Source organism: Sus scrofa, chromosome 13, assembly GCF_000003025.6.
Source record: "Sus scrofa isolate TJ Tabasco breed Duroc chromosome 13, Sscrofa11.1, whole genome shotgun sequence".
NCBI lineage: Eukaryota > Metazoa > Chordata > Mammalia > Artiodactyla > Suidae > Sus > Sus scrofa.
The window spans coordinates 3126627-3140296 of record NC_010455.5 but is presented as its reverse complement, the minus strand read 5'-3'; the positions used below and the strand labels follow the sequence as shown (position 1 = coordinate 3140296).

Below are 13670 nucleotides of genomic sequence, written 5' to 3'. Positions count from 1 at the left end.
ATTTCCCATGTATTTCAGGCTCTTCATAAAAATCATTTTATAGTAGTTCATGACTCAGTGGTTAAGGAACCCGACTAGTATCCACAACGACTCGGGTTTGATCCCTGGTCTTGCTCAGTGGGTTAAGGATCTGGAGTTGCCAAAAGCTGTGGTATAGATCAGATGTGGCTTGGATCCAGCATTCCTGTGTCTGTGGCATAAAAAGACCAAAAAAAAAAAATTAAAAAATCACTTTATAGTATAAGGATTATCTGGCTCAAAAGTCATCAGTAGTTGTCTTTTTCTTACCACATTAGCTATGCTTTTGGCTTTCCAGGCCGTACTATGGATTAGTTGAGTAACTATGGGCACACTCCACCTTTGGGCCCCAGTTTCCTAACCTAAATATGTTACAGAAAGACTTAATTGCTATAAAGCATATAAGGTGCTGGCAAATGCCCCTACCACATTGCAGCATGTTAAGTAAACTTGGGCGTGGCTGCCCAGCTTGCAGCAGCTGGTGGTCACATCTATATAACATCTTTCCTCCTATTCTTATTTATTGATTTATTTTTTGGGCCATGCCCATGGCATGTGGAAGTTCCCAGGCCAAGAATTGAACTCTGTCACACAGCAGCCACAGTGGCTGTAACAACACTGCATCCCCAACCTGCTGGGCCACCAGAGAATTCCTCCTCCCACCATTTTAGACATGGATTCTGAATGGAACCCATCATCCAATTTGAAACCTTAGTGTTAGAGGGTGGCTGAGGCATGGATGCATAAGTCTAGTCTAACCAATGAGTCATTGCTTGAGACCTTTAAAATTTGAGGTTTCCTTTATGATTGCAGATTACTTAAAATGTGAGCAGAGCTCCTGGTTATAGAAAGGGAGAATGAAAGTGACATTGAGAAAAGGATAGGGTGATAAGGGTGGGAGAGAGCGATCACTGATACCATTTAAGTTCCTGGCCTCGTTGGCTTTGATAATATTGGACTTTTCAATACTATAGATTCCTTTACTATTGGAATATTTTGGAAAATAAGCCAGAATAACCATATAATAAAGATTTAAAAAACAGTATCAGAATTTGAGCATGAAACTATTTTATTTTATTGCTCAAGTACATAGATTTTTTATTTATTTTCCAGAATGACTGTTACTCTCTCCAGTTAAGGAGATGTAGTTGTTGTGATAATAACATTAAAGCTGAATGGTTCTGTAGAGTTCCCACGGCCTTTCATATCATCATCGTATTTGGTTGTGTGAGATGAGGAGGTCAGGGAATGTTATACTTAGTTTTTACAAATGGTGAAATTAAGACACAAATTAAATGGTGTTCAGGGTAGAAGAGGGTGAGAATTAAGCTGGACATTAAGCATCGTCTATTAGGAGAGCTTGGAGCCTTCTATTTGCAGGGTTGTCAGGGATGGTGCCTTATAGAATATTTTCATTAATTCTTATTAATTAGAAAATTTTAGGAGTTCCCTTCGTGGCGCAGTGGTTAACAAATCTGACTTGGAACCATGAGGTTGTGGGTTTCATCCCTGGCCTCGATCAGTGGGTTAAGGATTCGGCATTGCCTTGAGCTGTGGTATAGGTTGCAGACTTGGCTTGGATCTGGAGTTGCTGTGGCTGTGGCGTAGGCTGGTGCTCAGGTCTGATTGGACCCCTAGCCTGGGAACCTCCATATGCCACGGGAAGAGGCCCTAGAAAAGGCAAAAAGACCAAAAAAAAAAAAAAAAGGAAAGAAAGAAAGAAAATTTTAGGGAGCTCCCAAGGTGGTGCAACAGGATCAGAAATGTGTTGGGAGCACTGGGTAGTGGGTTTGATCCTCAGCTCAGCACAGTGGGTTAAGAATCAGGTGTTGCTGCAAATTTGGTTTAGGTTGACACTGCAACTCAGATCAGATCTCTGGCCTGGGGGGTGGGGGGCAGGAGCTCCATATGTTGCAGGGTGGCCAAAATGAGGGAAAAAAAAGAAAGAAAATTTTAGAAGAGCCCTAAAAAGTTCCAGTAGCTCAATCCTAAAACTTACTAAAATGTATACTTAGTACACAATTTATGTTTATACTCTCAAATGCCTTTATTTTCCTAAAAGTGAATCTTTGCTTTCTTATCAAGTTCCTGTTGTGTTTAATTTAAATTCTAGGACTTTGGCACAGCAGGTTAAGGATCCTGCATTGTCAGTGCTGTGGCTTGGTTCACTGGGTTCGATCTCTGGCCTAGGAACTTCTGGAAGGCTACAGGTATGGTAACAAACAAACAAACAAAAAACAAAACAAACAACCAAAAATACCCTAGACCTTTAACTTAGAGGCTCGATTATTGGAGGTGGGTCATGGGAGATGGGGATGTATTAAATCTCTGCTAACAACCACAGCTCTTAACAGGCTCATGTACAAATGAGGGTAAATTCTTACACTCCTTGATTGTACTAGGCATAGCATATGGGTAATTGTTTATAAAAGTGACTTGCGATCAAAATGTACCCTACTTTTTTTTTTTTTTTTTTTTTTTTTTTTTAGGGCTGCACCCATGGCAGTTCCCAGGTTAGGGGTTGAAATGGAGTTATAGCTGCCAGCCTAAGCCACAGCCACAGAAACGCAGGATCTGAGCTGCATCTGTGACCTACACCACAGCACGTGGCAATGCCAGATCTTTAACCCCCTGATCGAGGCCAAGGATTGAACCTGCATCCTCATGGATACTAGTTGGGTTCATTGCCCCTGCGCTACCACGGGAACTCCAAAAAAAGCGCACCCTAGTAATATTATCATAACACCTTTGTTTCGGAGAACTCAAGTGCTTTCACAGTATTATTTCTTCATCCTCCCTGATAGCAGGGATACCATTTGCTGGGTGGCAGACAGTATCCCTATTTTACCTTCAGGAGTTGATGAAGTAAAGGAGAGAGGGGTACTGAGGATGCAAAGCCAAGAGCAGCTTGGCTTCCTTTTAAAGCTTCATCATGAGTGTTACCTCGCGATTGTGAAAATCCCTCCATTTTAAGTAGAAAATATAATTTATGTTGAGGACTGTCGTTGAAGATAAGAAATTGTTTTTGTAGAGTCAAGGCTTTGGTGTGTCAAAGAATATTGGAAAGAGCATGCTATTAGTTAATCAGCAGTGTGTTTTTCATTTTGCACTCTGATATTTTCATTTTTTTATGGGGCTAAAAGAAGCTGTTGTAAGTGCCACACAAGACACTGACAGTCCTGGCATAGGTCCCCTTTTCTCTGGACTGCCATTAGACCCGAATCAATTTTCTAAATAAAGTCTATCCCAAGAGATACAATTGATGCAGGGAAGGGGACTTTTAAAAACCAAGCCTGACGTCACACATTTGTGTCTAACCATTTCTACCTTTTATTAACCAACGGCTGGAGTCGCCCGGGACAGACACAGGGGCACAGCCGTCTTCTCCCACACAAGCCTGGAATGGTAACAGTGTGCGGCTGCCTAAGAAAGAAAAGCCGTTTCAAAGCTGTAGGGTGGCGTGGGGGCGTGTGTAGCAGGGTGAGGGAGTCACTCTCCTCCTCCATCCAAGGATGCTATTTATTGGAAATCCAGCACATCTTTTTTTTTTTTTTTTAATTGATTTCTCCCGAGTGGGAGGCAAAACCCTTCAGATGCGAAAGAAGAAAGCGGGGTGTGTGTGTGGGGGGAATGCAAGCCTGGCAGGAGGGGTTGGAGAAAACCATCGCCTAGCTTCGGATTGGAACTGCTGAAAGAGAAAGGCGTCCACACCACTTTGGCTGCAAAGACGCCGCCTTTCCGCCCAGCATGCCAGCATCGACCCCCTCCCCCACAGTTGCTGCCCCGGGGAGGGCAGCCACCCCCAGGCAGCCCCTCTAGCCCTGCGGCGCCTCTTTAACCTCCCCAAGTCCGGAGGGACGCGTGCCAGAAAGGAAGAGGGGAACTCTTTCCTTCGAGGAGCAAGACCGGGCCAGCTCATGTTCCACCTCCCACCTTCCTCCAGCCCTGCTTCCCCCAACCTCCGGGCAGGGCTGCAGCCTCCCGGTGACCACCTCTCACCCCACTCCCTTGGCTCCAGCATCCTGCTGAAGACCAGGGGCGCATCCCCACTCTCCCTCCACGTGCGAGTCGGGTTTGCCCCCCTCCCCTCACTGGTCCTAGGGAGGCAGCAGCCGCCAGGTGCCCACCTCTCTTGCCCTTTCCGGCCCCTCACCCAGTGCCTTGCAGCTTTCTTCGGCTTTGGGGAGCGTCCGCACGCTCCCTCCACATGCGAGCCCGAGGCCGCTACCCCACTTTCCTGGATCCCCACTTGCAGCCTGGGCTCCGCCCACCGGGTCTCGGGCGCGCGCCCGGAGCACCTGGCTGCCCCTCCCCCGGCTCCGCTCCCCCGCTCGCCCCCGCCCCGCGCGCCCGGCTCCGCGCCCACCCTCGCCGCTTCCTCCCCCGCCCACCCCTCCGGGGGGCGGGGCGAGTGAGCGCAGCGGCGTGACCAATGGGCGCTCGGCTTACTCTGGCCTCTCCCCCGCGCGGCCGCCAATCGCGGCGGGCGGTGGTGGTAATATTGTGGAGTGGAGTTTGGATGCCGCGGCTGCCGCGGGCTGGAACGGCGCGCCGGCGGGGGCTGCCTGGTTGTCTCGGGAAGGGGGCGTGAGGCGGCGGTGGCGGCAGCTGGGGAGGCGGCGGAGAAAGAGAGGAAGAAAGGAGGAGGAGGGCGAGGAGTCTTTGAGGAGGAGGCGGGACCCGCCGGCTCCTCACCTCTTGGCGGCAGGGAGGCGGGGAGGCGGCGCCGCCCCCTGCCCGCGGACTCCTCGGCGCACAGCCGCCGACCGCCGGCCCCGGGCGCGGGCGAGGCTCCTGGGGCGGGAGCGGTGGTCGGGCGGCGGCGACCGCCATGGCGTTCCTCAAACTCCGTGACCAGGTAGGCGAGAGGCGGCGGGCGGAACGCGCCGGCCCGGGGGTAGGAGACGGGGAGGGAGGGCGAGCGGTGTGGGCCGAGGGCGCCCGCCCGGCAGGGCGGTGCGGGGAAGGTGGGGGCGCCCCGAGGGTCGTGGCGGCCGGCCTGTCAGCATAGCCCGGCCGGGGAGCCCACGTGCCGCCTCCGGCAGCCGCCGCCAGAGGGGCGGGTCCGCGCCCGCGCCGGGCGTCCTCGTCCGGGTCCGCGCCTCCCCTCCTCCAGGTGAGGCTCGGGCCTAACAGGTGGCTCCCCGCGGCCGGGCGGGGCGCTGCCGCGGCAGTGACCGAGGGTCACGACCTTGCTTGCTTCTTGGCGTCGCCAGGTGGTTCGAGGCCCTCTCTCCAGGCAGTTGATTTTGCTCAGGAACTAGTTATTCTTTGTGCAAGTTCCCAGACTTGTTTTCTTTTGACATCTTGTGCACCATCTTGGCTACTTTTCTAGACTTAGGAAGAGCTGAATACCGGAATACCTGAAGGGCCGGAAAGAGTCATGATTCTCTTGGATTGAGGAAATACTTTGTGTCTAGGAGAGAAATCGCAGCTATATCAAAATGGTTTATACACTGTACATATGGAAGGCTAGGTAACAAGGCCTTTCAGGCGATGCAGAGGTTTCAGACATTTGTATTTCTCCTTGAGGAAAAGGGAAATTAACGTGTGAAATAGTCCAAGTCGCAGTAGACTTCTTAGTGCCGAAAATTTATTTTTGCCATTTGTTTTTCTGAACAGAATGTATTCAACAGATTTGAAGGGACGGTAATTCGTATGCATTGGGAAATTATCCCAAAAGTGAACTCTCCTTTTGAAAAACAATGGGGGAAAACGTGAGATGTATTTTTCAATATTGCCTCTTAGTGAATATTGTACCTTAAATTTTTTTTTTTTTTTTTTTTGGTCTTTTTGCCATTTCTTGGGCCGCTCCCACGGCATATGGAGGTTCCCAGGCTAGGGGTCAAATCCGAGCTGTAGCCGCTGGCCTACGCCAGAGCCACAGCAATGCTGCATCCGAGCCGCGTTTGCAGCCTACACCAGAGCTCACTGCAATGCCGGATCCTTAACCCACTGAGCAAGGCCAGGGATCCAACCCGCAACCTCATGGTTCCTAGTCGGATTCGTTAACCATGAGCCACGACGGGAACTCCTGTACCTTAAATTCTGTATTTCGCAATGTCATTTCATAAGACGACTTTTCTGTTGAGGCTGATGGATGAGTTTGTATATCATTTGGTATCAGGAAGATTTTAGCTGGTGTTAACATGGTCAGGACGTGATACTTTGCAAAACTCTATTTAGTCACGTTTAAACATTGTATTTCAAATTGTAGAATTGCATTGTCTAATGTGATAGCCACTAGCGGCATGTGGCAACTTAGATTTAACCTTCATTTAAAATAAAATAAATTTAATTCTTCATTCCTGCCAGCCACATCTCAAGTGCTCTGTAACCCTGTGTGGCTCTTAACCATAGTATTGGACAGCATAGATATAGAACATCTTATCGCCATAAACTTCTGTGGGGCAGCACTGTTAAAGAGTAACAGATAAAACGTAAACCAATTCCTGCTAATTCCTTTACAGTTTACTCACATTATGCTCTTAATGGTTTGAAACTCAAGATCTGGTTTCTTCATTAGCTTTTACCAATCTAATGGCACTTTGTGCTTCTATAGCTTATAGTTGAGGTGAGGATTTTTGTTTTGTCTTGTACTTTTTTTTTTTGGTCTTTTTGCCTTTTCCAGGGCTGCTTCCCGCGGTGTATGGAGGTTCCCAGGCTAGGGGTCCAATCAGAGCTGTAGCCGCCGGCCTACATCTGAGCTACAGCAATGCAGGATCCGAGCCGCGTCTGCAGCCTACACCACAGCTCATGGCAATGCCGGATTCTTAACACATTGAGCAAGGCCAGGGGTCGAATCCACAACCTCATGGTTCCTAGTCAGATTCGTTAACCACTGCGCCACGACGGGAACTCCTGTCCTGTGCTTTTTAAGAAAGTTATTTGGATCATTGTGTGCATTAGAAAGTTGGTGAACTTTTAGGAGAGCATCCTATTTTATTCACTATCAGGTTTTTTGTTTGTTTTTGGCTTTTTAGGGTGGCACCTGCAGCACATAGAGGTTCCCAGGCTAGGGGTCAAATCAGAGCTAGAGCCGCCGGCCTATACCACAGCCACAGCAATGCTGGATGCGAGCAGTGTCTGGGACCTACCACCACAGCTTATGGCAACGCTGGATCCTTAACGCACTGAGCGAGGCCAGGGGTCAAACCTGGATACTAGTCAGATTTGTTTCCTCTGAGCCAGGGGGGGAACTCCCACTGTCAGGTTTAAACAGAAACAAGATTGTATTTTCTGTTGGACGTAAAATCCAATTGCACCTTTGCATTTGTGTATTTAGGAATTGCTATTTTGAAGCATTTGGGATGCTGCTTCATTTGTACAGTATCTCTTAATGCTCAGCAATAGTAATAACATGTAAAATGTCACATATAAACTTGAAGGTGTTTGGGCATGTTAATGAAGTGGCATGGCTGGCGGGGGAGTGCTGCCTATGTTGGTGTTTAACCTCTTAGCTGCTTAGTAATTGGCTCATTTGGGCTCTCTTGGAAGACTTCTAGGAGTGAGTTTGTTTTCACCTGGTTTAAAGGGAATAGCTCCTTTTACAAGTTGTCTTATATGTTGATATTTTATTAGCTATTAAAAGTGATGGTAAGTATGAAATGGAATGCAAATAATATTTTAACCTTTCCCATCTAGAGGACAGTCAGTTCAACTAGATGAATTATTTTATTTGGAGGAAAGGAGGATAAGCACACAATTTTAAAGCTGGCAGGTATGTGACGTAGCATTAAAGTCTTCATTTACACCTGAGATAGGAGGTAGTAGAATCTACTTTTCTATGTTATTTCTATATTCACCCCCTATTTTTCGTCCGTCTTTGTAAATACGATGTACTATGTAGAAGCTGAGCATGGTAGGGGTGGTTTTTCTTTTTGCACATAAATATTAAGGAGGTTCTGTATGATTTATTCATGAAATCAGTAAGTAAATGAAGCAGTTTGTTTTTATATCCAGTCAATGATCTGAATAAGACAACTTTCCCTCATTTTATGCCAATACCAATATGGGAGTAAGAAGTTACTACTGTACTACTTCTATCAGTAGGTAAAAGTAACTTCTAGGTGTAAGTGAAATGAAAATAACTTGTTTCCTGTTTGTAGGAGTAGAAACATGATGAACTTTTTCCTTGATTTCTCCCCCTCCCCCATTAAAGTGTTTATATAGCACAGATCTGTAACAGTTGCAGGGTTTTATTCAACAGGTGTCACTGTCAGGTTTTTTCCATTCCAGTTAGTAAAAATGTAATCATACGTTGTTACATTTAAATTTTTTTATTTTCCAGTATTATTGAGATATTACTGATCTATAACATGTGTTTGAAGTGTAACATTATGGTTTAATACATGTATATATTGTGAAATGCTTACCACAGTAAGGTTAGTTTACATCTCCATCCCCTTATGTGATTACCACTTGTGTGTGTGTAGATAATGTTTAAGATCTACTTTTCTATTATATGTATATAATAGAGCATTGTTAATTATAGTCACCAGGCTGTACATTAGATCTCCAGAGCTTACTCATTTTATAGCTGGAAAGGTGTACCCTTTGACGGATTGTAGGATTACATTTTAACTCATCAGCTGTGATTCATGGTATACTGTAATAAGAAAGGTAGATGGTCTTTTTTTTGAATTCGGGATAACAAACTCACAGCTGGGAAATTAAATGGCAGCTGACACTTTGCTTCAGTATCTCGGTGACAGTGGCAAATAGCAGGTATGTATGCTGTTCACCTCCCAGCTATTGTTGCTGTGCAGGTGTGCCTAGTATTTTTAGAACTCCAGTTTTTGTACGAAGCCAGAAATCCAGATTTTTATGAGAATTTTCTGTTTGTAAATGTTGGCAAGTTGGTAGTTACCCTTGAGAAAAATTCAAAGGAAGAGCTATGGTGTAGGTCGCAGATATGGCTTGGATCTTGAGTTGCTGTGGCATAGGCTAGTAGCTGCAGCTCGGATTTGGCATAGGCTAGTAGCTGTAGCTTGGATTCGACACCTAGCCTGGGAACTTTTCATAAGTTGCAGGTGGGGCCCTAAAAAGAAAAAAAAAGTTTTTTTTGAGATTAAAATAGCCAAAATGGTCAAAAACTTAAAAAAATTTGAGGTATAATTTACATACTATAAAATTCACTCTTTGAAAGTGTACAGTAGTTTTTAATATGTTCACAAAATTGTACAACCATTACCACTATCTAATTCTAGAACGTTTTCATCACTCTGAAAAGCCATTAGCCACTCTGTTTTCCTCTCCTCCTATCTCTGGCAGTCACTAAATCAACTTTCTATCTCTGGATTTGTCTATTTTGGATATTTCGTATAAATGGAATCATACAATATGTGGCCTCTTAATCTGACTTCTTTCACTTAGCATAAGATTTTCAAGGTTCATCCATGTAGTAGCATGAATCAGTTGTTGATCATAAACTTTTATATCATGTTTAAGAGTTTCTTTTTAAAATGTTCCTGGTTTTTTTTGTGTTGTTTTACTGCCTCCGGTAGTGTGCATATATATAATCTGGATGTGGTTTGTTTCCATTTTCTGTGCTTGTCTTATAACTAGAGTTAAAACTTTGTTTGCAGTAGTACTAAAGGATAATAGCTTTCACATTTGGATTATTTTTGTGTAGGAGCCATCTTTGTGTTCTCTCCTGGATTAGTGGTCATTAGATAAGACATCTTGATATATTAAGGTTTTTTTTTTTTTTTTTTTAACACAAGTTGGTATATATCAACAAGCAGATATTGTATGGATGAGTGAAAAAAATCACTGTTTTGGATAGTAAGTTCTTACTTGTCAAGTGTCCATTATTTGACTTCTCAGTAGGGGGATAAAAATAAAGATGATCCTTGGAGTTCCCATTGTGGCTTAGCAGTAACGAATCCAACTAGTATCCATGAGGAGTTGGGTTCAATCCTTGGCCTTGCTCAGTGGGCTAAGGGTCTGTGAGCTGCTGTGCAGATTGCAGACACAACTCGGATCTGGAGTTGGCTGTGGCTGTGGTGTAGGCCGGCAGCTACACCTCTGATCCTATGCCTAGCTTGGGAACTTCCATATGCCGCAGGTGTGGTCCTAGAAAGACAAGGAAAAAAAAAAAAGATCCTTGAAAAAGCTTATTTAAAAAAGGTGATCCTTGAAAAATCTTATACAGAATGTATGAAATACCTGAAAAACACTAATGCCCAGATATTGAAGTATTCTATATTGACTGTCTCTTTGCTTTGTGTTGGAAGTCATGGGGGACACAAAGGTGCAGTGGCCACCGTGTCTGCCCCTAAGAATCTTATTGGCTAGAAAACAAGTGAAGACACAGATGCACAGTGTCTGAGATAAGGTCACATGAAAAAATTTATAGAAGTTGAAGAAAAGCACATGTAGCATATTATTTGGAAACATAATTAACATGTAGTTCAGAAGTAAATGTGTCCTGCGTTTGTCTTTTTTTTTTTTTTTTTTTTAATTTGGAGACCTTTTATACAGTGTAGAACATAGAGAACTCCATAAGAGGTGCAGATAACATGACTGAATTCGGAAAGGACCAGATGATCTGATTGTAGGCAAGGGAAGCCCTTATGGCCAGGGAGGTACTTTAGGTTCACAGAAAGGATTTGTTGAAAGCAAACATTTGTGTAGGAAAGCAACAAGAGAGAACTTTGAAGGCAAGCCAGAAAAAGGATGATGTATATCTATTGGGGTAGTGAGATAGACCGGATTGGTGTGTGTAGGTGGAAAGGGTGGAAAATAGATTAGTTGAATTAACTATATTATAAAGCAGTAGTGACTACATTTTGAAGTACTTGGAATACAAGGTTAAGAAGTTTGGACTTGATTGGTAGGTGGTGGGAAGTCCAAGCGAGGCTTTCTTAACCTAGGGTCTGTGAAGGGCTTTAGGAGGAATGTGCTTTTATGTACTTTCCTCAACAGGGTTCATAACTTTCACTAAATCCTTTGAGGGGCCCATGGCACAGAGATTAAAGTTAAGTAATCTCTATATTATAGGTTTTAGAAGAGTAGATTATAAAAGACAAATGGGGATATCCAAGACTGGTTAGGTGGTTACTGCTGTAACTCAGCATACATAAGCCATTTTAATTTAGTACAAACTGAGTATATTAATTACTAACCAAAAGTTTCAGTGGGAATGATGGCATCTTTAAAGGCTCCTCATAGCTATGATAATGACTCAGTTATGTGTACAATTGTCTTACATTCATTTAACAATTGACAGTTTTTGTTGCATAGTCCCGCTAGGGTCAGTTAAACATGCAAATGCAATTGAACATTGATTATGGTAGTGAGAAAAGCAGATAATCCAAGTAGTTAGGTTTGGGTTGTATTAGGTTTCTCAGCATTTTATGTTATTTCCTTTTTATTTTTCTGGTCTACTGTAAAATTCATATTCAGTGAATGTACTCTACTTGGACTAGAGTAGGATGCCTCTGGAAAATACTCTGTGCCTGGAGAAAATAATTTAGGATTAAGACTTTTTGTTGTAGATAATATTTCCTGTGGACAGTTCACATCAAACCAATCACACAATAATACTTCCAATTTAAAGTAAAAACTAATGAAATGTCCAGTTACTTAAACCAATAATGTTTTATTAAAGTGTTATAGTATGTTGTACACAATGATTAACGTTCTTAAGTACTTTAGGTTTGATTTCCATTCCTATCCTCAACCCTAGTTCTTGATTATACTTTTAGTGATTCATCCACCTTCCTTATGTGGTACTGATCTTAAGAAAAGTTGCCAGGATTCTTTGTGTATACTGATTGGCATACAAAGGAAAGTCTTGATAGAATTACTGCTCCTCAACTAAAGTTCGCTTTTACCCAGTAAATTTCGGTTTAAGTTTTTAATTTGTGATGGTTTCATTGTTTATTATAAACTTAAAGATACATCTTTTATACTCTTAAGGATTTAAGGCCACAGGTAATATTAAAACATGCAGCACAGGACAATTAAAATGTTTTAAAAGGGCAATCAGGTAGCAGTTGCTTTTGAAACAAATGCTTGTCTAGAAGGAAGGTTATTAAAGTTCAGTACTACATTTTTTCAAATTTCGTTTTACCTAAAGTATCAAAAAAGCCCCACAAACTTTGTATTGTTATAAGAAATATAAATTAGTCTGGAGAGGCAGCCTTTTTTCTTGCATCAATTTCTGAATTAAAAAGTTTGATAGCTTTTTCTTTTTTTAATATGTTTTTGTTGTAACATTGGTTTATAACATTGTGTAAGTTTCATGTGTACAACATATATTTCTACTTCTGTATACACTACAGCATGCTTACCCCTTTTTCACCTGCCCCCACCCCTTCCCCTCTGGTAACCACTACTCTGTTCTCTGTGTGTTTGTTTTGTTTTTTATGTTCCACATGAGTGAAATCATACAGTATTTGTCTTTCTCTTTCTGACTTATTTCACTTGGCACAATACCTTCAATGTCCATCCATGTTGTCCCACATGGCAAAATTCATCTTTTTATGGCTGAGTTGTATTCCATTATATACCACATCTTTATCCTTTTATCTATTGGTGGACACTCAAGTTTTTTCTGTATTTTACTTGTCATAATGCTGTGATGAACATAGAGTGCGTATATCTTTTGTACTTAGTATTTTGTATTCTTTGGGTAATACTTATAAGTGGGATAGCTGGATTATATGGTAGTTCTATTTTAGTATTTTGAGGAATCTTTATACTGTTTTTCCATACTCGCTGCACCAATTTGCATTCCCACCAGCAGAGTAGGAGGGTTCCCTTTTCTCCACATCCTTGCTAACACTTGTTTCTTTCTTGCTTTCTTTCTATTTATTTATTATTTTGTGTTTTTTTAGGGCCTCACCCGTGACATATAGAAATTCCTAGGCTGGGAGGTTGAATCAGAGTTGTAGCTGCCGGCTTATGCCACAGATCACACACCAGATCCCAGCCATGTCTGCGACCTAACCATAGCTCATGGCAATGCCGGATTCTTAACCCACTGAGTGAGGCTAGGGATCCAGCCCACGTCCTCATGGACTCTAGTCGGATTTGTTACAATAGGAACTCTGTCTTTCTTGCTTTCTTGATAATAGCCATTCTACTAGGCGTGATCTCTCTCTTTCTTTTTTCTTTTTGTTTTATGATTTGCATTTCCCTAGTGATATTGAACATCTTTTCATCTGCTTGTTTGGCCATCTGTATGTATGTCGTCTTCGGAAAAATGTTTATTCAGTTTCTCTGCCCATTTTTTAATCAGGTTGTTTTTGTTATTGAGTTACAGCTTTTTCTTTTTATATGGGCTTTTTTGTGGGGGAGGTAACTGAGTGCAGCAGCTTGATGTGGAGTCTCAGTTTCCAGACCATGGATTGAACCTGGGGTGCAGCTCTGAAAGCACGGAGTCGTAACCACTAGACAACCAGGGAGCTCCCTTAAATGGCTTTATTGATAGACTTCACACACCAATTTAAATTGTACAGTTTAATAATTTTAATATATTCACAGAGCTATGTAAGTATCACCTCAATTATATCATTCCCAAAAGAAACTTCTTACCCTAAACCTGTTACTTCCCCAAACTCCTATCATCCCCAGAGGTAAACAACAACCAATATACTTTCTTTTTTTTTTTTTTTTGTCTTTTTGCTATTTCTTGGGCCGCT

The 13670-nt window shown here is 43.0% G+C and overlaps 1 protein-coding gene across 3 annotated transcripts in view; it reads left to right on the top strand.

Moving 5' to 3' along the window:
• The window catches only part of ANKRD28 (ankyrin repeat domain 28), a 212889-nt gene continuing 203772 nt past the window's right edge, over positions 4554-13670 (top strand). The window contains exon 1 of one of the 3 annotated variants that reach the window (XM_021068207.1): positions 4554-4876. In XM_021068207.1, coding sequence (XP_020923866.1) covers positions 4850-4876 — 27 coding nt within the window. In that variant the 5' untranslated portion in view covers positions 4554-4849. The remainder of the gene's footprint in view (positions 4877-13670) is intronic. The other 2 variants (XM_021068206.1, XM_021068209.1) reach the window with 2 other exon arrangements.